A 21,453-nucleotide genomic window follows, 5' to 3' on the forward strand; every position below is an offset into this window, starting at 1 on the left:
ACACAAGCACAAACAGAAGTCAGAAGTACACCATGTAAATCTACTTTCTCCATTATTAAGAAGAGTGCATTCCAAAAAAAAGCACAGTGAATTCTGAAGCTAATTTTTCCATCTACAGCCGTAAAAAGTGATTTCAAATTGTAAAAATTTTCAAATTGTGTTATAAGCCTATAGCTAACAGTCAATTGACAGCAGGAGTAATAAAGAACCCAACCCACTCACTCATAAGAACACAGCTGTCCATTTGCACTGAAATCAGTCTACACGGAGATGCCTTTTCTGATCTATTCCTGCCCATGCTGGAAGAACATACCTAAGAAGTACCATATTGAGCACAAATACCTGTAAACCAGAATCCAAAATTATATTTTTGATAAAGCACACTAACATCTCCTCAGCATGTAAAGACCCATGACAAAAAACCACAGGTGGCCTACATATCACAAGGCACTGGATTTTTTTTAAATGCCAGTTTTCACAGCAAATATCACAGCTCAGCCTGTTGTAAGTTTGGAGGGTTGAGATAACATGACATGTAAGTAGACCCATTTATTCCATTGGGGGAAAAAAACTATAATGTATACAGCACAGATGGAAAACTAAGACTTTTCTGCAGACTCAAAACTTGAAACCAAAAATATACTCACCTTTATTTGACCACGGTTTAGTGTAAAAACTTTTCCTGAAGCTAGAATATGTAGTTGTAGAGCCACGTTCAAAGATGGGATCATTTTCTTCTACAACACAAGAACCTGTTGTTCTTAGAACTTCTACAGTTAAGCTGGGGAAGTAAACACACAAAAAGACTTACCTGAAAATATTGCTAAGAAAACACATAGTAGGTGTTTAGAAGACAGCTATTCAAACTTTTTGCCACATGTGAGCATTTCTATTGTGTAGTTAAGTTTAATAATTACACTACCATGTACCTTAATGGGAGGATGCAACAAGAAATCACTACCCTATTCAGCCTCTGCTACTAAATTTGCTTTTTCTGTTTTATAGGATATAGTACAGGCAGATGTAATTATGTAGCTTAAAAAAAAAACAACTAAACTTTTTAACATTTGAGAAATCTACTTCTCAAATGTTAAAACCACAAAATGTAAAGTGTTAAAACCACAAAAGCCTCTCAATGTCCTCCTAGAACACTTACCAATTCTTTTTTAAAGCCAGGCCTGCTTTATCCTTAAGCCTTGGCCTAAACCTCACCTTAATAACATCTCTGGGGAAGTCAGAAATTGGATAATCTTTTTAAAAGTCATATTCTAAACAAAGTTCCTGGAAACTCTGACAGAAGAAATAAAGCAGCAACATGCAAAGCTGGAGCAAATCCAAATAACCAAATAATAGTAAGCAGATACTTGTTAACTGTGAGAAGCAGAAAAGACAGCTAAATAGAAGACATTTGGAAGTTCGACAGATCTTCAGTGTTCATTCACTGTAATAAAATATGTAATCTTCACCTCCTTCCCCAAAAGCATTTTTCATAAAGTATGCCACTACAGAGATGCATATTACTGCTGCTCCTGTTTTGCCACGTATTTGCACTGTTTCCTAAGTCAGTGTAGCTCAATTCTCAAACATAAATACTGATGCTCATCCCAGGCCAAAGGAGTACTGTTCTCTATTCACAAACTAGGCTGCAATGCAGTACTTTACATGAGTCAGGCACAGAACTTGTTACCTTTCTTCATCCAGTATGATTGAACCATCTTCTGCTACTTTCACACGAGGAACAAGAAGTGGGCCATCCTGACTCTCTTCCCCATTCTCTTCTTCCTCCTCCTCCTCTTCATGATCAGGAGTACTTCTCTCTTCCTGTCTACAATTTTTAAGAGCGCAAGCAAAAATAGTGCTATGTGTTTTGAATTGCTGCTCAGATGCCAAACATAAAACAATTTGATGAACCACCCAGCAATGCAACACAACAAGAAATTAGTCAGTATGTGAACTCCTAAACCTGCTTTTAATTCTACTGTAAGATGGAAATATGCAAAAACATAACACTGAAAACAAAATATTCTGCAACCATCCTATCCACCCAAATTACAATTTTTATAAATAAGGCTGTTATTGAAACAGTAAACACATATACCATCACTGTTAGTACTATCACAGAAACACAGTTCTTTTACACCAGAAACTTTTTAACTGCTTCATCAAGACTTACTCTTTCATTTGACTCAGTGCAGAACTTTTTTCTGTTCTCTTTTCTTCTGCCAATGAAGACCTAGAATTTTATAAAAAGCTAAAGGTGATTGTTTGTACAGATACACTTCTGCTTTTTTCTGCAAAACTGGCTTTTAGTGGGCAATGGACAAAGAAACACAAAGCTTTTTTTCTTTCAATTCTTCGTATCACATCTAGATTTAAATCTTAGCTACACAACCACCACTGCTTAATGAATTTTGCCTTTTTTTTCTACAAGCAAGGACAAAAAAAGATATTTCAAGCAGAAATCCATTCTAAGAATATAAGGAATGTGAGAGCATCTTGCTTGTTACCTCCTCAGGGACTACGCAGTGTAAAAGAAAAAAAGCAAGGGAAGTGATAAATAAAGCACAGAGGCACACAAACATTAAGAACCAGGTGACAACAGACGAAACCAGAAAATTCACCTGCTACTGAGAGACCAGGACTTGGATAACTGTACTTCTGTTCATGTGATTGCTTTTGGCAGCTGAAGGAAAAAGGCCCTGCTCTGCTCTGCTTGTGGCAGCCTGCAGACAGCTGCATTCGTGTTCACTGTATGCACCTCCGCCTTGTTACTGGTGAAACAGTGGAGCAGCAGGAGCTACATCCATCCACATGGAATGTAAAGACCTCATGGGTCTTGCAGTGCATTTTGTACTTCAGCACCGAAGGGGAAATGCTAGGCTTTCTGAGTCCACCAGATCTGGCACACAATATAACATCCCTAACAGCCCCAACTGAAAATGTCACAGCAGGCAGTTGAAAAAAAAATAAAATTCCTTCCACTATTCTGTGTTTCTGCAAAGATAAATCAGCACTGGGGACAGGTTCATGTTTGTGTGTTTCAAAAAGTACACTAAGCTTCACTCTCTTCTGTACTAGAATTAAACAGATGTGAAAATACCTAAAAGCTTTTGTTACCATTGCCACAACACTGTATCCATACTAACACTCCATATTTAAGGATTATAGAGGCCAAAAAATAATTTAACGTAAGGAGAGACAAAAAAGTCATACTTACTTCATAGGATTGTTTTCTGGCAGATAGTATATTAAGTCTCTCATGGTCATTTTAGAACGATCTGGTGGAGAACGTCCTTCAATTATTGGAGGCCTGTGTTTCAACTTCTTCCATACAAAACAAAATGAAACAAAAGAAGACAACAAACACTTAGATTCACCCTAAAAGTATTTTATATTTCACGAATTATTATTACTTTTATTTGTTTACAAAGTACCCTATTCCTAGAATTTTGTTGTTCACACACACAAACACACACACACCACTCCCAAGAACTAAAACAAGATTATCTTAAAAGTGTCTCTTTCTCAGAGAGGGCATTACAGACCCTTAACCACTTACCCTTTCAGAGGCATTCAATACCTGGCACAAATAAGTTAAAAGTTATTCAAAATTACAGAACTCTGACGATGATCAAATTGAAAAAATATGAGATATCCCAAATCCAAGCTTCTTGCAGCATACTCCCCTGCTGTACTACCAACTGTGAAACTTTCAAAACTGGAATGTTGGCTATAAAATAATTCCAGGTGTCATATCAAAAAAAAATTGTGAGTCTAATCAAATAAAAAGACACACAATTCCTCGTGAAATCTGTATTATTAGGGAACAAAGTGCTGCTACTACTTATAAACAGAATAAACAGATTCACAGATCAGCACTACTCAACACAGAGGCCTTACCATTCGCTCTTTCTTCAGCTCTTCTTTAAGCATTTCTCTTAACTTCCGAGCTTTGAGGATCCTTTCACGGTCAGAACACGTTTCTTTGACTTTCTCAGGAGAAGATTTCACAGGTAGCTTTTCCTCCTGTGTTTGTGATCTTTCCTGTGTTGGCCTCTCCTTGAGAGGAGAGGGTACATTCTTCTGCAAGCTATCATCATTTTTCTGAGCAGCTACACCAACCGTTTGCTCTTTGTTCACAGATTTTTTTAGTGGCGAAAACTGCGGCACTTGTGGCACAGGTGTTTTCTTCTCAGGAAGCATGGGAGACTTTACAGGGCTTTCAACATTACTCTTTTCGGATGGGGAGGGATCCTTCTGAAGTGCAGCACCACCATCAGAAGCCTGTGATGTTCGCCTCTGGAGTTTTGGTGCAGAATGCTGAGCACATGATGGTCCAGCTCTGGGTTTGACAAGATTTGGCATGGTGGAGATCCGTTTTCTTCTCTGTGTAAGCATCTCTGCAGGTTTACTAGCTTCCCCAGCATCACCTGAGTTATCAGCCTTGTCATTGCTGTAAAATTTAAGAGAGTGTTCTGAAGTACTTTACAGTTCCAGATTTGTTACTTTCAAAACATGTTTATGGGCCAATCAGTATAAACACCATGCTACAGGAAAGCAGTTATACACAAGAAGCCATGCTAGGACCAACCTGTAGCTGGTACTTCTTCATAAAATAATCAGCTGTAAGAACTGGCATATTATTCTCTAATATTAATTACTGGTCAACAAGCTTATTACAGTAACACTCCCGTCCCGCCCCTCTTTTTTTGGAAGGCTCTCTCCTTTCAGCTAAAAATACCAATATCATAAAGCTTTATAAAAAATTACCCACATAACATAGGTGACATTAAAAACATTTTAATAAAGCTGTATGTAACAGTAGTTTGATGACTTTTATTAAAACATGTGAACATTCCTCTTACACATTTGCAAGCAGATGATACGTAAACTCTGACTTCCAGGAAAACTTCAGCAGTCAAACTGCTGCTCACACTTAACACATCAGCAACTCTTAGCTTCCCTGGAAAATTTTGCTTTGTAAGTACTTTTTCTATCACTTACACAGAAATAATTTTCAAAGTGCAAGTCAAATTGCCAACCATTATGATTATCCCAAATCTGCTGACTCCTCCACTGTTTGCTTTCATGGCTGTTGCTCAAAGCAAGACTGCAGTATAATTATAACTGAGTCATAAAGAGGTTTTTTTAATTTTAAGTTGGAACTATGCCTTGTTTCTATACATAAGGACAACCACACCCACAGTTCACTTACACATTTTTTAAAATGGTCAGAAGCAAATGCTTTTCAAGGAATATAAATGAAGTACAAACACACAGTGAAACTTCACAATTCTCTCCAGCTGATGTCTGTGATTCAGGCAAATGCTGTACATGATGTGCTCGCATTTAGCAGCCTCGAAATGGCTGAATCAAATTCTCCCACTCTGTGAGTTCACACATATTTTAAATACAGAACATCCCCAGGCAAAGAGTTTAGAGCACTTATTACATGGTGCCTGATTTGTGTGTTTTGAATGAGGTCCTTGCACATTCAACTCAAAACACACTGTTCTTCGTACAGCAGGAGACAGTGGAAAGTAGTTCTTCGTTTGCCTTCTCCATACCTCCTATGTTTTCTGGAGCTTTTAATCAGAGTGCAACACTGGATTTCTGAACAGTTAAATACAATTTAACAGAAAGTGTATTAAAAAAATTAGAATTATCTTACGCTTACACAATTTTCACTTCCCTGATAACTAACTAAACTTATTCAGTATGTTGGAAACACAACAGTGTAAAGTTTTTGATGCTACAGACACAGACCTGAGTAGCTGTGAATCAAGAGATCAGTGTCTGCCCCTCCACTTCCCGTCACGAGGAAGTTGTAACTGCAATGAGGGCTCTCCTCAGTCTCCTCCAGGATGAACAGACCAAGTGACCTCAGACTCTCAACACATCCTCCCCTCAAGGCTCTTCACCATCTTAATTTCCCTCCTTTGGATGCTCTCTAACAGCTCAATGTCTTCTTTATGTTGTGTCACCCAAAACTGCCCCCAGCCCTGGAGGTGAGGCTGCCCCAGTGCAGAGCAGGGCAGGACAATCCCCTCCCTTGCCCAGCTGACAGGTGACCCTCCTGGCTGCCAGGGCAGTGCTGACTCATGTTCAACTTGCCATCGACCAGCACCCTCAGGTCCCTTTCCATGGAGCTGCCCTCCAGCCTTCTGCTCCCCAGTCTGTCCATACAATCAGGGGTACCCCATCCCAGGTGCACAATCTGGGATTCTTTCCCTTTCTGAACTTCATACAGCTGGTGACTGCCCAGCCCTCCAATTTGTTGAGGTCTCTCTGCCTGGCCTTGAGGGAGCCAAAAGTTCCTCCCATTTTGTATCATCTGCAAACTTATTTGATATACCTTTGAATCCTGTGTCCAAGTCATTTATGAAGATGTGGAAGAGGACAGGGCTGAGGACGGAGCCCTGTGGAACTCCACTACTGACAAGTTGCCAGTCTGATGTCACCCCATTCACTGCAACCCTGTGCCTGACCCGTGATCCAGGTGCTCACCCATTCCATGATGCATTTATCCAGCCCTGTTCTGGATATGTCGTCCAGAAGGAAGGATACTGTGAAAACCAGTATCGAAAACTTTACTGACATCCAAAAAGATTACATCAACTGGCTTCTCTTGGTCAGCTAGGTGGGTTACCCTGTCAGAAGATTATATGGCAAAAGTCTATTTTTCAGGCCCTGAGAATAGATCAGAGTGCCTTTCAGAATGGCACCAGCATCTAGTTTTGAAATTTAAAATTATATTACACTGACACACCTGTTGAATTACAAACACAAAAGTCTCTAACAAGTCTGCTGAATCAGCAACAGTACCATCTAAAGGAAAAACAGTAAAAATGTCTAAAATTAAAAAAAAAATAGATAGCAAAAGATCCAGTAAGGTGATCCCTGTAACACATAAATTTTATAAATAAAACTTGAAATAATGAATTCCATAAAGCACAATGCAAAACAAGTAAAGATATAAGATATAAGCTGAATAAAATGCAGCATGGGTTTCCCAAAGGCATGCCACAACAACTAGTCTGATACCTGAATTTCTAGCCACAAAAACAGAAGACTCTAAGACCGTTTCATCACACTGTCAAAAGAAACAAGCTTCAACTAAAAGAATAGAGGTATTAATGAAAGATGCAAACCCAAATATACAAAAGAAGTGAGAATGCTGTTCTGAAGAACAATTATCAGACAATTATTCAGGAAATGCCCTGAAAAACTGCTCTGTACTGATTTTGGCAGAGACAGACTTAACTTTCTTCACAGTAGCTCACATAGTGCTGTTTCAGATTGTGACACAACAGCATTGATAGCAGCCCCACGTTTTCAGCTAATGCTGAGCAATGACTATGTAGCACTAGGGTCTTTCTCACACTGCCCCATGACTGACCACACTGGGGATGGGCAAGAAGCTGGAAGGGGACAGAGCCAGGACAGCTGATCTCAAACGACTGAAGGGATATTCCCACCATGTGCCATCATGCTCCTCAGTAAACGCTGGGGGAAGAAGGAAGAAAGGAGAATATTTGGAGTTATGGCATTTATTTTCCCACATAACTGTTATGAATGATGGATCTCTTCTTTCCTGGAAACAGTGAAACAGCTCCCTGATGATGGGTAGTGGTGAATGCATTCCCAATTTTACTTTGCTTATGTGCACAACTATTTCTTTATCTATTGAACTGCCTTTATCTTGACACACCTTTTCTCGCACTTTTGCCGTTTTCATTCTCTGCCCATCCCACGAGGCTGGGAGGCGCAGAAGTGTGGGGAACCAAGCAATAAATTGTACGGGGTTTAGCAACAGCCGGGTTTAACTCACAACAGGGAGGTTCACAAGGACTAGTCCTAAGACCAACTTTGCCATGTGCTTCCATTACAATAAAAAACACTTAAAAAACAAAACGGGCAAAAAACCCGGCAAAAAGACAAAAAGTTCTCCCTTGCATGAAGAAGCGAACACACAAGAGAAAATGCTGTAGAATGAAAAATCAAACTCAACCCGTTACAGAGCACAAAGAATTTCTGCTGCACACAGCAAACCAGTGTTCCTGACTGCTGCGGAGTCAGAAAAAATGAGCGTTGGACCACAGTGGGCCCCTCTGCAGTCTTAACTTACAGACTCAACTAGGTTGGAAAAGACTTCGAGATCATCCAGTCCAACCTATGACCCAACACCACCTCGCGTCAACTGGACACTAAATGCCACGTCCAGTCTTTCCTTAAAGCCCTCTAAGGACGGTGACTCCAACACCTCCCTTGGCAGCCCATCCCAATGTTGTTCCAAGCACCTGCTGCCGGACCGCAGTGAATAAACGCGAGTCCAGCTCAGGCTGCGAACGCGTCCAACACCCACAAGCGCTCCTCTGACAACCACGTCCGCGCCGTGACCGGGCACCGACCGCATGGGTCTCTCACGAGGTGTCCAGGACGAGCTAGCTCCCAGCCACAGCCCCGACAACCAGCGGTGACAGGCCACGACAAGCAGCGCCATGGAGAGTCACCACGACCTCCCGGGATCCGCCGGGTCCCGCCCTGCACAGGCCCGGCCCGGTGCCGGGGATCCGCGGCCCAGACACTGCCCCGCCGGGCCGAGCTCGGCGGGACTTACCTCTCTGCCCGCCGCGCGTCCGCCGATCCCGCCGCGGTCCCTGATGTGTCCGCCGCCGGGGTTCCCGAGCCCGGGGGTTCCGGCGGCTCCGGGTCCGCCCCGCCAGCGCCGGCGGTGGCGGGCCTGCCCGGGGGCCGCACATTGGGCCGCACGGTGAGACGGGCCCGCCGGAACATGGCGGCGGCGCCGGGAGAGGCGCGCGCCCGCGCTCCTGACCGCCCGCCCGCGAGCTCGAGGGCGTCAGCACCGCGCGGCGGCGGCGGCCCGGTAATGCCGCGAGCCCGGCCGGCTCACGGCGTGCCGCCCCGCCGGCGCGCCCCGCGACGTCATCAGCTTGCGCCGGAGGAGAAAGGCGGAGCGGGAGGGGGAGCCAGGGCAACTAATAAAGGTGCCGGAGCCGCCTGCAACTCCCCAGCAGCTGCTCATCCGCTTTAGCCCTCAGCTCAGCCGCCTCTAAGCAGCGCTCCAGGCGCCCAGTTCGCCTCTGAGCCCAGACTGTTAAGCCGAGCCGAGCCCCATCGCCCCCGCACAGCCTGGCCCGGGCTGCCGCACCGCTGCGCCCCAGCCGGCCGCACGCACGGATGGGGGGCGCAGCCCGCTGATTGGGCTGGGCCCGCGCGGGGCCGTGACGTCAGCGGCCAGCGAGGTGACATAAGGGGCGGTGGCGGGGGGCGGGGCCGCAGAGGGCTGTGGCGGTGCGGGCGGCGTGGTGTTGTGTTGGAGGCAGCGGTCCTGCGCGGCCTCAGCGTCTCGCCATGACCCGTGAGTATCGGGGTCTGTGTCCGGGCCTGTCGGGTAGCGAAGTGGGCGGTGGCACTTGGACCGCCCTCCTGCTCGGATCGGGCATGGGCGCGACACGAGGGCAGCCCGGCCGGGAGTCGGCCGCCGTATGGGCCGCTGCTGCTTCTGGGTCTCTGCGGAATGGGCGTCCCCACGGCGAGCTCTCGCCAGTGGTGACTGCGTGGGGATGCGGCTTCTTCCCACGTCCTGCCGCCGTCCTGAGCTGAAGGCGAAAACATCCTCCCCTGCCTTCTGGCGTAGCAGTGCTGGCGGGACGGCGGGGAGGAATGAGGGTGATGATGATCTGGAACAACAGCTACACTGCATTTCAGTCCCGGCCGTAGCCTGTACGGGAAATAAAGAACTTTTATATCGGTGCTGAATGGTGAATGCTATGCCGCTTAACTTGTGGCTGCTGAGGCTGTAGTTAAAAGGGCAAGAGCGCTCGGTAAATCCTCGCCTTGTTGTGTGTTGAGGAAGAGCAGTGTCGGTGCACCGCTGTAAAATGGCGGAGAGCTGTGAACCGAGCCCAGGATGCTCCGTCCGCCCTGGCTGCTGGCAGTGCTCCTCTGCCTTCTGCCTGTCGTGCTGGGCAGTACGGAAACTCCTCGTGTTTAACTGAGCTCGTGCTTTCCCATTCATCCGAAAAAGTACACAGATTTGAGGCTGTGCTTTCACATTCGGCTAAAAAATACACAGTTTTGAGGCCATACTGCTGCTCAAGTGCAGCTGAAGACCTGGACTGTAAACAGTTTGTGCCCAGAACATGATAAAGAGGCACGTTTAGGATTTTCCTTTTTTTTTTTTCTCCTGAAGTTGGAAGAGCAAAAACGGGTTGAACTAAAGGTGTATGTCTTGCACAGGCAGGCCAAGATGGGGATGCTTGAGGAGAAATGTGCAAAGATGTATAAGCAGGAAGGGTGTTTCTGTGGCCGTTCATGCTTGAATTGCATGAAGCTGAATTGTCTTCTGTTGGGACAATTTCATGGAAGATTTAGGTTGATACTGTAGAATGTAGAAAATAGAACTGGTTCCCTTGAAGGTAGGGATACTCATCCAGCATCCCAGGTGAAGCAATGGGACCAAATGGTCTTTGGTGATGTTTACTTGGAAGCGAGGATGGTACAAGTAAGTTTCTCTTCAGACAGTTGTTTGGTACTTTATGCTTTGTGTGCATTCCATATTGCTCAGCTTTTCCAACTGCTCTGCTGTGCCAGTGATGCAACTGAGTTTTGTTCCTAAATGTAAAACCTTACTGTGTGTATGGAAAAACTCTGCCGAATCTATGCTCAGTATTTGCTTGGAAAGCAAGGAAGAAGCTGAGGTTAAGGGTGGAGTGTAACTGCTCTTAAGGAAGTATGGGAGGTTTGGGTTGGAGAGCAGTTCTGGCCTTAGCCGTGTTTTGACTTCCTCTCTACTTTCTTCATGATAAAAGAAGATGCTTCCTTTTTTTCTCTTTTTTTTTTTCTCTTTTTTTTCTCTTTTTTTTTCTTTTTTTTCTCTTTTTCTCTTTTTTTTTCCTCTTTTTTTCTCTTTTTTCTCTTCTTTTTCTCCCTTTTCCCCCCCTCTTCTTTTTTTCCCCCCTCTTCTTCTTTTTCTTCTTGTCCTCTTGTTTTTCACTCCCTCCCCTTCCTCTCCTCCCTCCCCTCTCTTTTTTTTTTCCTTTCTCCTCCTTTCTTTTTTTTCCCCTTTTTTTCTCATTTTTTTAAAGCACCACGGAAGAGCTCTTTCAGTGCTGCCCAGTCATTCATATAACGTTCTTGCCTCCTGAGCACTGCAAAACTCTGGAACCATTTATGGCCTGGAATGTGTCATCTGCTTATGAGTCATCAAGTTCTAATCAACACTAGTAATGCCAGGGACAGCTGGCTTGCTTCAGTTTCTGAACAAACAGCTGCCCTTTTTCTAGATGGACTTAAAGGACAAGATGCTAGTGAGGAGGATGAGTAGAAGTTCTTCTAGTTCTTGAAAAAAGTAGTACTTAATGTGCTGTCACAGTTGAAAATTACCTTCCAAGGCAGCAGCAGCCCTTGGGAAGCAGCAGTCATACAGGGCTTGAGCTTCACTTGAATTTCTGGCTTCTCTTACCAGGCAGTCCACAGACTGGTGAGGCATGCACAAATCCCTGCTTCTGCAGGGCTGCTCCTGTCTAGTTGTTGACATGCCAGGTACCTGTGTCAGCTCAGAAATGGCATGGGTACGAAGTGGTGGATCATATCAGCAGCTTGTTGTTTAAAAGTTACCAAGTCCTGAGCTGCTTTCATACACCAGAAATTACAGGCACTTGAAGATGGAGATCTCCAGTTTTGAGACTGGAAGATGGCATAGGCAGTTTTAAGACTGTAGCAAGACTGAAAAGAGACACAGTGGAAATCTTGGAGAGATGGAATTGTCTTTTCTGAGCATAGAAGAATGTGATAATGTTTGCTCAACAGCACAAATGATTATGCCTAGTATATCTGGAACAATCTCAGTCCAAAAGAAGTAGAGCAAGAAGAATACCAAGCCAGCGGGCCAGGCCAGTTCTGGCAGGTTAGAGCAAACTAGAACTAACGAAGACAACATTGAGGACAGATTGCCACCTGATGCAGAAGGGTTTACAATTGTGATGTCTGTGGCTAGTGCCTGGAAGACCCTGAGTATTTAGACAGAGAGTTGATAGTTTTGATGTCATGCCCTCAGGAACTTTGTGTGATCAAACAGATTGCATTCCTTACTTGTTGGCAGTCCTGGGGAAAGCTGTGTTTTCCCTGAAGAAACGTTCTCTCTACTGGGAGTGATGTGGTTTTGTGGTTTTATAAATATATGTGTGTGTGTATGTATATATGTGTATATATATATATAAAAGTAATGTTACTCTTCTCACTTTTGTTGAAAGTAATGTCAGCTAGTTGCTAAAGACCATATTTAAGTAGTGTATTTGATTTGAAATTAAAATAATCTTCTCAGGTCACCTCTTCAATAGTATCGGAGTGTAATCAATTTTGATGCTGTTCTTTCAGTCTAAAATTAATTTGTAAGCTATATTGGATGCAGGAATCCGAGAGCGGATGATTCCTCTTTGGGTGAGTTACTGACATCATTTTCCTCAGCTTATTGGTGCGATGGTCTTCCTTCAGTCTTCTATGGCAAACTGCATTTTGTTTCTGTAGGGAGTATTAGAATTTTGGTGATACTGACCATGACCTCTAGAATTGTAAATGTGACAACTAACAGCCTTTAATTTCTCCTGCTGTGCACTGGAAGAGGACACTGTGATAGATGATGTGACCATACCAGCTCTACACATTGTGCCTAACTGTACCACCTTTATAACAGACTTTTGCACAGGCAGACTGTGGAAAAAAAACCAGTGGTAGTACTTGTTTAACTGTCTTATTATCTTGCAGGTGGGAACCAGCGTGAACTTGCCCGCCAAAAGAACCTGAAGAAAACTCAGGAGATCCACAAAGGCAAAAGGAAAGAGGATAGCTTGTCTGCTTCTCAGAGGAAACAGAGGTAAGTAAATTTTTGGGCAGGAAAGGAGCGGGAAATGGGTCAGAAAGAATGCAGTGTCTTAGCTGACACAGCATTTGAATACTTTGCTTTGATTCATTGTCCAGTCACTTGCCAGAGCGTAGCCATGGATGAAATTGTGCTGTATCTGCTGTTAAACAGGTTTATTTTTTCTAAGTCCTGTAAAGATTTTTATTCTTTTTTAGCAGCTTTTTGCCTACTACAAACAGGAAAAGATTGTGTAATACTTTCTTGACAACGTTTGATCCATTTTGTCCTTCTACAACCAAAAGAATTATGTGAGGTCTACTAATCATGTAAATTGCCTGCCTCATGGGGTAATGCATGCATTGAAAAAACACGGGGTAATAAAAACAGTGCTTATGGCTGAGAAATTTTATATTGATCATTTTCCTTCTTCAGTGGGGATTACTGAAGGGCAGAAGCAAGCTGGAGGAAGCTCTGTTTAGAAAAATTGTGAGCCAGTATCTGATATCCAACTTTTTTTTTTCTTCACAGAGACTCTGAAATCATGCAGCAAAAGCAAAAAGCAGCTAATGAAAGGAAGTCTCTGCAGGCAGGAGCAAAATGAGCTGTTGCTATGGAGAAGATAGAGTGTACTGATGAAGCAGAAGGACCTAGAAGACCATGCATAAAAGTGTCTGGCCATTAAAGGATTTAACATTTATTGTGCAGAGTTGTTCCACTAGTATTAGAGTATTTTCTGGTTACTGTAGGCCTAGTTGTCTGGAGTGCTCTTTCAAAAATGACTACACTCTTCTGCATGTGTATGAATAAAAGTACCAAGCAATAGCTTTATTCTAGCTTTTGCTGCATTTGTTAGTTTTACTTAGTGGTTCTAGTAACAGAATTTCTGAATCTACAGGTAGACCAGATTTGGTTTTCTGAATCTTGAAAGTACAGCTTCATTCAGAATGGAACACACTTGTAAAATGTGCTTAACCTTGCAGAGGTCTGTACTGTAAATCTCATCTTAAAATATTTTTACAATAAAATGTTGCATGAAATACTGTCTAATCTGAAATTATTATGCTTGATAATCAGTTGATTTCTAAGAAGTTCCCAAGAATACAAGGAATGGGTAATATGATGGAGAAACAAAATTTACAAGAAATTCATATTATAAGCAGTATCACATGTAGTGTAAGTCTGCCCTATAGGGAAAGATGCCTGTTGAGATGGAGACCTTGTTGTGTACAAAACTGAGTTTAATGCAGATACTAATTTACAGCAGCTGCAGGCTTGATGTTAATGAGCTGCAATGTAAGTAGATCTTGAAATTGTCATGCCACTAAAATGATTTGAAATTACTGCTTAAACTGCCTCAGGAGTAAAAGCATGAGAAAACTCAGCCCTTGCTTCACAGGCATGCTTGAGTGTGTTGTGTACTGACCATGGAAAACTGTTAAGGAAGCCTCCCTGTCTGACCATCCAGGAGCCACTCTGGCAGTCACATTCGCACTACCTAAACTGAGATTTAAGCCCCTTTACAGCTACAGCCCCCATGTTCACAGTCAGACCATGATTCCTTGCCAGCTCTGCCCCAGGTTTCCCACAGCGGTGTCTCAGACATCCCAACCTTAATGTAACTTAATGGTGCAATAACTAAGTAACAAAATTGCAGTTCCAGCTGGTGCCTCTGCAGACGGACCCTGAACCAAGAAACTCCTGGGCTTTTATACCCTCACAGTGTGAGGGTGGGTCCTTGTCTCCTGCTGTGTCTCGGTTCGCTGGCTGGGCGCTGTGCCCTTGCCTGTGCAAAGGGTCAGCAGTTCACGGCCTCTTGCCTTGGGCTCCCCCTGCAGCTGCACCCGGAGCTGTCTGCACTGAATGTGTTCTCCAGCAACTGCTCTCAGTCTCTAGAGGCAGCCTTGAGGCCTTTGTTTGTGTAAAGTTCTGTTCCATCTAAGTGCATGCCTTTATTGGTAACAGGCATCTGGCACAGCTTGAGGAGAGCTGGAAGGAAAAATGTAGCTGGTTCTGGCAATATAACACGTGCAGCTGGTGAGCAATGAAGCAAATTCACAGAATCACAGAATTGTTAGGCTTGGAAGGGACCTGTAGAGATCATCCAGTCCAACTCCCCTTGCTAAGGCAGGCTTGCCTGGAGCAGGTGACACAGGCTGGGGCTTGAATGTCTCCAGAGAGACTCCATGACGACCCTGGGCAGCCTGTTCCAGCGGTCTGCCACCCTCCGTGTAAGGAAATTCTGTGTCATGTCACGTTGTGTTTTAGTTTATGGCCATTGCTTCCCATTCTGTCACTGGGCACAACTGAAAAGAGTCTGGCGCTATCCTGTGGGCACCCAGCTTGGCGCCATTTACATGTATTGATGCGATCCCCTCTCTCTCAGTCTCCTCTCCTCTGGCGTGAACAGGCCCAGCTCCCACAGTCTCTCCTCACAAGAGAGATCCTCCAGACCCCAAATCATCTTTGCGACCCTTAGCTGGACCCTTTCCAGCAGCGTGGCCTTTGCTGTGCTGAGGAGCCCGCCGCTGCACAAAGCCACAGCTCTCCACCGCCCGTCCCGCTCACGCTCCGCGCCTGGCTCCGCCCAGGGCACGCGCTCCCGGGCCGCGCCGCGTCCCTTCCGGCGGGCGGGCTCGGGCTCCGCGCGTGCGCGGCGGGCGCGCGGCCATGGCGGACGCGGTGCTGTTCCGGCGCGGCACCGGGCAGGTGGGAGCGGCGGGGCGGGAGCGGGAGCGGGCCGGGAACGGGCCGGGAACGGGGCCTCGCATGGCGCTAAACGGTCTGTGCCCTCCGCAGAGCGACGACTCGGACACCTGGGACGACACTGCCCTCATCAAGGCGTACGACAAGGCGGTGGCCTCCTTCAAGGTAAGGGGTCGGCGCGGCCGGGCCGGATCTTAGGGCTGAGGCCTGTGCCTTGAGATTTATTGGTTTTCTCCTTTCTCTTCCCTAAGAATGCCTTAAAGAATGGGGAGTGCTCGGAGCCTTCAGTCAAGCAGGAGCAACGCCTGGTGATAAAGAGAAAAAACCATAAAAAGAACAAAAATAGAAAGAAGAGCAACACACCGCCTTTGAAACAGGTCTCTTGTACAGGCAGTGGTACTCGTACTGCGTGTTGTATTTCGGTACTCAGAAGTAGCTGCTTCATCACCTTGGGAGTAACATTTCGGGGGTGTGGTGTGGGGTGGTAAGGTTATAAACCTTATTTTTAGGTTACACAGAGGAATTCCACTAAATACTAAGGAAGCACTGTAGGTGGGATCCATCTTTCCGGATAAACAGTATTTTAGGGAAAGGTGTGTTCTGTCTGACTGCTGGTGTAGGTATTTACACGATCCTCTTGCTTGTGTTGCAGTGGAAGGTTGGTGACAGCTGCATTGCTCTTTGGTCTGAGGATGGTAATTTGTACCCAGCAACTATTGCCTCTATCAACCAGAAGAGAGGCACGTGTGTTGTCATTTACACGGGATATGGAAATGAGGAGGAGCAGAACCTGTCTGATCTACTTCCTCCAACCAGCGATGAAACCGATGAAATCATAAATGGAATGGGGCATTCTGGGGAGGTGAGGGACTTCTTCATTCTTTTGTAAAGAAATGGGAAAGTGGGAGAATCAACTTCCTTTAGTATATTTGGTGGCGATGCTGGTGTTCAGGGTGAGAAGCAATACACAATTCTGTTGTAAACACACACAAGCTGATGGAGGGAATGAAAGTATTCCTTTACCTCTTGAAGTCAGCGTGGAAGAAAGGGAGGGGACAACACAAAATTCATCAGTGAAAGATAACATAGTTAAAATGGTGAGCAGATAAAGTTATTCCTGAGTAGGACTGGAGGGCTAAGAGAGAGGGAAGGATGTGAATGGGACGTTCAAAGCTTTTTCACACTAAAATTGCTTGTTGTAAATTCCTGTTTAGTACATTTCATAAAAATATCTTGTTCTTCTAGAATGGGAATGAGACTCCATATTCAACAGATGAAAGTGAAAAATCTTCACAGTCACCTCGAAACAAAAACAACTGCACAAAAGCAAGATTCTGCCCTCAAAACCTGCGATTTCCCACACCACCACCACCACCACCAGCCCCAGGCCTAGGATGGGTAAGCCTAATCTCAATTGAAATAATTCATATACCCTTGTTAAGCCTGGTATAACTGTGAATCCTGACACAATATGATGATATTTATCATTGTCTAGTATTCAGTTAAGATCATTTTGAGAATGGGTGTACAGATATGCAGTTAATATCAGTTGGTCTGCCATTTTGTAATAATCTAGCCACGGCATAGTCCTCCTGCAGTGCTGCTGTCCAGTGAGGTGAGCCTTCTGCTCCTTAGCTAACACTTGCTTTCCAATTGCCTTGCAACTTAAAAGAGGGATATTGTTGCCTGGATTCTGATGGTGCAGTTAATGACCAGCACTGTTGATGTTCTAACATTTCACTTTTTGTAGTCAATTGGTATGTTTCGCTTCACAGGACACTAAAGGCAGTAAAAGTGATGTTCACGTGTTGTGGAGCCTCTCAGCTCTCTTTTGAATTAGGAGTGGATGGGGTATTGATACACCCTTCAGTTTTACCACTGTGTAGTAGTCTAAGTAATAGTGCAGTTGAACTCAGCATTATGTTTTCTAAGCATTACTGTTTGTGCAAGATTCCTTTACGAGGTTTTATTTTATCTTTGTTCTTTCATATAGCTAGATTGGTGTCTAAGGTCTTTATTTAAAGACATTCACCAGCATAATGGAATTTAGTCAACTTCTGCCCCAGCCACACAGGAGCAGAGAAATTCTGTGTTTGCCTGTGTAAATATTTGATGTGTTTCTTCCTTTTGAGAGTGTAACCACTGATTTCCACTTAGGTAAACCTTCAAAAAATGCTTGTATTAACTAGAACCCTGTTTCAGCAGTGTTCACCTCAGTAACATGAGTAATCTAAGTTGTACTTTTCACATTACGGAATGTGCTACAGAAACAGCTGCTGGGTGTATTTTCATTAAATTGCTGGAGGGTGTTGTCTGTTGTTTAAGGTCTGTGAATTGTTTCACATAATTCTCTTAAGTAAAATCCCAATACCAAAAATTTCCTTTTAATTTGTACTGTTCCACTTTTTTTTCCATGTAGCCTGGATCAAAATTCAAGTCGCTTCCATCATTTTTATCTTTTTGGCCCCCACCGTTCCCAGCAGGACCACCAGTAAGTGACAGTAGAATGGGGAAGATGTCAAAGATGAGTATTGGTGATTTCAGATTTTTTCACTGAATGTGCTCACTGCCTGTGTTTTTATAACAGATGTGTTCTGTTTGCCTGTGTTTTTCACATATTTGTTAAACGTTCAGTTACAAATATTACGATACTCTAACGTACAAGGTCTGATTTGCACTCATATCTGTGACAGTGAAGCTGTTGGTAAGAACATCAAAAGAAAAATTATTTGAAGAAACTACACTTTATATCAACAGCATTTCACTGAAGATAATATTTCTCCAATAACATTTTTTGTGTACAGTTAAGCTATGGGAGTCTTGTTTTTCCAAGGCTTTGGAAATCACATGTGTTCCAAAAACATCGTCTTCTTTGACTCCTCTTTTAGAGAACACAGTGGGGATGTGTTCCTATTTTTCAGTTTCCTGTTTTAATCTCGTAGAACTGGTTTCTCTCTAACCTGGGACAGACCCTGTTGAAACAGAGATTTCCTTTGTCATTTCTTAGTTGATTCCTCCTCCACCACCCATGATGCCAGACTTTGCTGAGGACGATGAAGCACTGGGGAGCATGTTGATAGCCTGGTACATGAGTGGTTACCACACTGGGTATTACCTGGTACGTGCTGCTTTGGTTTTGAACTGTCTTGGTAATTCTGCATTGCTGTTGGTGCTCCTGCAGCAAGAAGTTAGATAGGGAGGGCTGCTTTTTAGATCTCTTATTCTAATTTACAATTGCTACATTTATGGGTGTTTTGTATTGTATAAGTGTTGTCATTGAGTAGAATTCACATGAGCCAGCACATCCATATATATATATATATTTTTAATTGATGTTTTAGTACTTTGTTCCACTGGAGGGGTCCTATCAGGTACTTTTAAAGCCACTGTTTTACAGCCATTCTAAACAACCAATTCTGTCTTTGTAGACAGGTGGAGTAAATAAGTTTATTTTTCAGTAGTCTTGTACGTATTTTCTCTCACTGTGAGTGGTAGTATCACATTTAAGATCGCATTTGACATTTTTGCAGAGATTATTCATCAGAAATTGTTTCATATCATTGTGAAGGTCAAGTAGAAGCGGTCAACATAGTTGTGAAAATCTGTGACTTGTATTATTGATTTGTATTTTCTTCTGCACACTTATGAAGAAAGAAAATGATGCAATGAACACTTTGCACTGAGGAAGCTGAAAAGGGAGGATTTGGTGCTTCAAATTATATATAATTGTGGTTTGCTTTAATTTACTTTCAATTGAACAAGATGTATATATTTGAAATTACTCTGTGTAGCCTCTGATTATAAAGAAGACATGTAGTTTGTCTTTTATCCTTTTTAAACTGCCCATTTTCTGATTTCCTAAGAGTGTTAAAAGCTATTCATGATTTTTAGAGGACTAAAAAAGATTGTTCAGAAATGTTCTTTTTCTGTGACTAAAGCTTTTATTTCCATGTTGGTAAAACCAAGATTTTATTAAATTGTATCCTGTAGGGTTTAAAACAAAGCCGAATGGAAGCAATGCTGGAGAGACAAACACATGCAAAATAACTGAATATCCACCCTTGTTCTGAAGGATTGTAAGCATTGCAGCTTTGTGGTAAATGAAGATACAGTCAAGTTCTGGACTCCCTTCAAAAACCTTTTGGCCATGGGACTTGCATCCACTCTTAAAGCTCTCTGTAAAGACAACTTCTGCCAGCAGTAATCCCTTCTTTGCTTAGGAGCTGTGGAATTGTATTTTTGTGGCTAGAATGAGGGGAAGTATTTTTTGCTCTGATGAGAGTTGTAACTACAGCATCTGTCTACATGGGGATTAACAGTGCAGGTTATTTGAATTATTAATGCTTTGTACTGGGCTGTTTTGGGAACAAAAGGCTGAGTGAAATGCAGTTTTTTCATTGTATTTCCTTACACAGATGGGATGGTAGGTTGTAGCTAAACTTTGTTTTCAGGACAAGTTCAGTTTGGTAATGTTGAGCAGTTCTGTTCTCAGTATTCGGTATCCATGCTTTTATTTGAAATACTGTGTTCAGAATTCTCCAGTATATTGTTCACTTCCTTATAAAACACAACTATATTCTCCTGGGGATTTGTTTTCTGATTTTCTGTGACAACATGTAATTTCTGTGTAGTTAAGTAATTCTTTGCGTGTTTAACAACAAAAAGCTCTTTTATACTAATTTTTGCTGCTTTTTTAAAACCAGGTACAAATCTTTTCCACCGAGAAGTGTATATCACTTATGCATTGGTGGTTGATGGTGAAGAACTGAATTCTATCAAGATCATTAGCCATAACATTTACTTAACACTGAGCTGTCCCTGTTAACAAATAAATAACTTCAGACTAGTAATTAAATGTGCATTGAAATGAGCTATTTCTTAAAGACTTCTAGTCAAATGTATTTTGAAAACACTGAAGCAACAAAATATTTTTCACTTCCCTGAGGCAATTTGAAGTCTTCTTACCACAAAATAGATTTAACTGTTTTGAACCTATATATTAGATTTCATTTATCTCTCAATATTTCTTGCATTCCTTAGACTTTTTGTCTGAATGAAAGCACCAGAACTATTGATTATGGTGTTCTCTTTCAGGAGAGTGCTATGGCAACAGTGTGTGTTACCGTGGCCACTGGTGGCACTGACACAGAAAACACGTATTGTCATAGTAAAAGGGACATCTTACAGATCTGATTGGAATCACGAAATATGACAGATGGTTTCAGGAAGACTTGTCTTGTTCTAACGTGTGAATAAAGTTCTGCTGTTTAAAATTTGAATTTGGCGATGTAGTTTGTTGTGGGGGGGGGTTTATTTTGAGCTTCCATAGACCATGCTCAGTTGGGTGAATGGCTGGAATACAGCAGAAAGTCCTGCTGTGTTGCCTTTTTCTGACTACCATTACTGGAAGCAAATTAGGGAAAGCCTGTGGAAAGGTAAGTATGGACATAGGTTTCAGCCCTTGCAATGTAAAGCTGAATTTTACTCTACAATTCTACTCTTACTAGAGGCTGTAGCCACAAAACTAGGCAGTAATTTACTTAATGCCAGTGATTTGCTTTTTAGGGGAATAACAGGCATGAACTTTACTGCATTCACTTCTTATCCTACTGTGGTCATGTGTCAGAAAATGAGTTTTCCACAAATAATTGAGCAAAAAAAGACTTAATCATAACTTACCTAAGCTACTTCGAAGGCTTTTTATTTTTTAATTGTCTAGGTGAAGTAAATTAAGATTGATTGCAGTGAGGCAAAGCTTCTATATTGTCTTTTCAGATTGCTGAAGAGGCAGAACTGCCCTCTGCCTCAATCAGCTGTGTTGGTGTCTGGCATTGTTACAAAAAGTGGCCTTTACTAGTTTTTAA

General features: G+C 43.1%; 3 protein-coding genes across 6 annotated transcripts in view; 2 read left to right on the forward strand and 1 right to left on the reverse strand.

Annotated features, from left to right (window-relative positions):
• The window catches only part of BDP1 (BDP1 general transcription factor IIIB subunit), a 57,047-nt gene extending 47,870 nt beyond the window's left edge, over window positions 1-9,177 (reverse strand). For both annotated transcript variants that reach the window (XM_085042614.1, XM_085042613.1), the window contains exons 1-6: window positions 8,621-9,177; window positions 3,901-4,453; window positions 3,218-3,324; window positions 2,174-2,233; window positions 1,688-1,825; window positions 648-781 (exon numbers count right to left, since the gene is read on the reverse strand). In XM_085042614.1, coding sequence (XP_084898740.1) covers window positions 648-781; window positions 1,688-1,825; window positions 2,174-2,233; window positions 3,218-3,324; window positions 3,901-4,453; window positions 8,621-8,796 — 1,168 coding nt within the window. In that variant the 5' untranslated portion in view covers window positions 8,797-9,177. The remainder of the gene's footprint in view (window positions 1-647; window positions 782-1,687; window positions 1,826-2,173; window positions 2,234-3,217; window positions 3,325-3,900; window positions 4,454-8,620) is intronic.
• A 49-nt stretch (window positions 9,178-9,226) lies between these two features.
• Window positions 9,227-13,923, forward strand: SERF1A (small EDRK-rich factor 1A). Its single transcript, XM_085042617.1, has 3 exons — window positions 9,227-9,382; window positions 12,790-12,898; window positions 13,415-13,923. Exons 1-3 carry the CDS (start codon window positions 9,376-9,378, stop codon window positions 13,485-13,487), a joined length of 189 nt encoding a protein of 62 aa, XP_084898743.1. The 5' UTR covers window positions 9,227-9,375; the 3' UTR covers window positions 13,488-13,923.
• Window positions 13,924-15,514: 1,591 nt separating this feature from the next.
• Window positions 15,515-20,868, forward strand: SMN1 (survival of motor neuron 1, telomeric). Of its 3 annotated transcripts, none has more exons than XM_085043131.1 (9): window positions 15,515-15,592; window positions 15,683-15,754; window positions 15,841-15,966; window positions 16,242-16,451; window positions 16,576-16,686; window positions 16,835-16,987; window positions 18,009-18,080; window positions 18,597-18,707; window positions 19,580-20,868. In XM_085043131.1, the coding sequence occupies exons 1-9, from the start codon at window positions 15,554-15,556 to the stop codon at window positions 19,634-19,636; spliced, it is 951 nt and encodes a 316-aa protein (XP_084899257.1). In that variant the 5' UTR covers window positions 15,515-15,553; the 3' UTR covers window positions 19,637-20,868. The 3 variants fall into 3 exon arrangements, with proteins under 3 accessions (XP_084899257.1, XP_084899256.1, XP_084899255.1); XM_085043130.1 differs by lacking the exon at window positions 16,576-16,686 and having other exon boundaries at window positions 19,580-19,665; window positions 20,293-20,868; XM_085043129.1 differs by lacking the exon at window positions 16,576-16,686.
• The last annotated feature ends 585 nt before the right edge of the window (window positions 20,869-21,453 follow it).

The sequence above is a fragment of the Lichenostomus cassidix genome, chromosome Z, assembly GCF_008360975.1.
Source record: "Lichenostomus cassidix isolate B80296 chromosome Z, HeHo_3.0, whole genome shotgun sequence".
NCBI lineage: Eukaryota > Metazoa > Chordata > Aves > Passeriformes > Meliphagidae > Lichenostomus > Lichenostomus cassidix.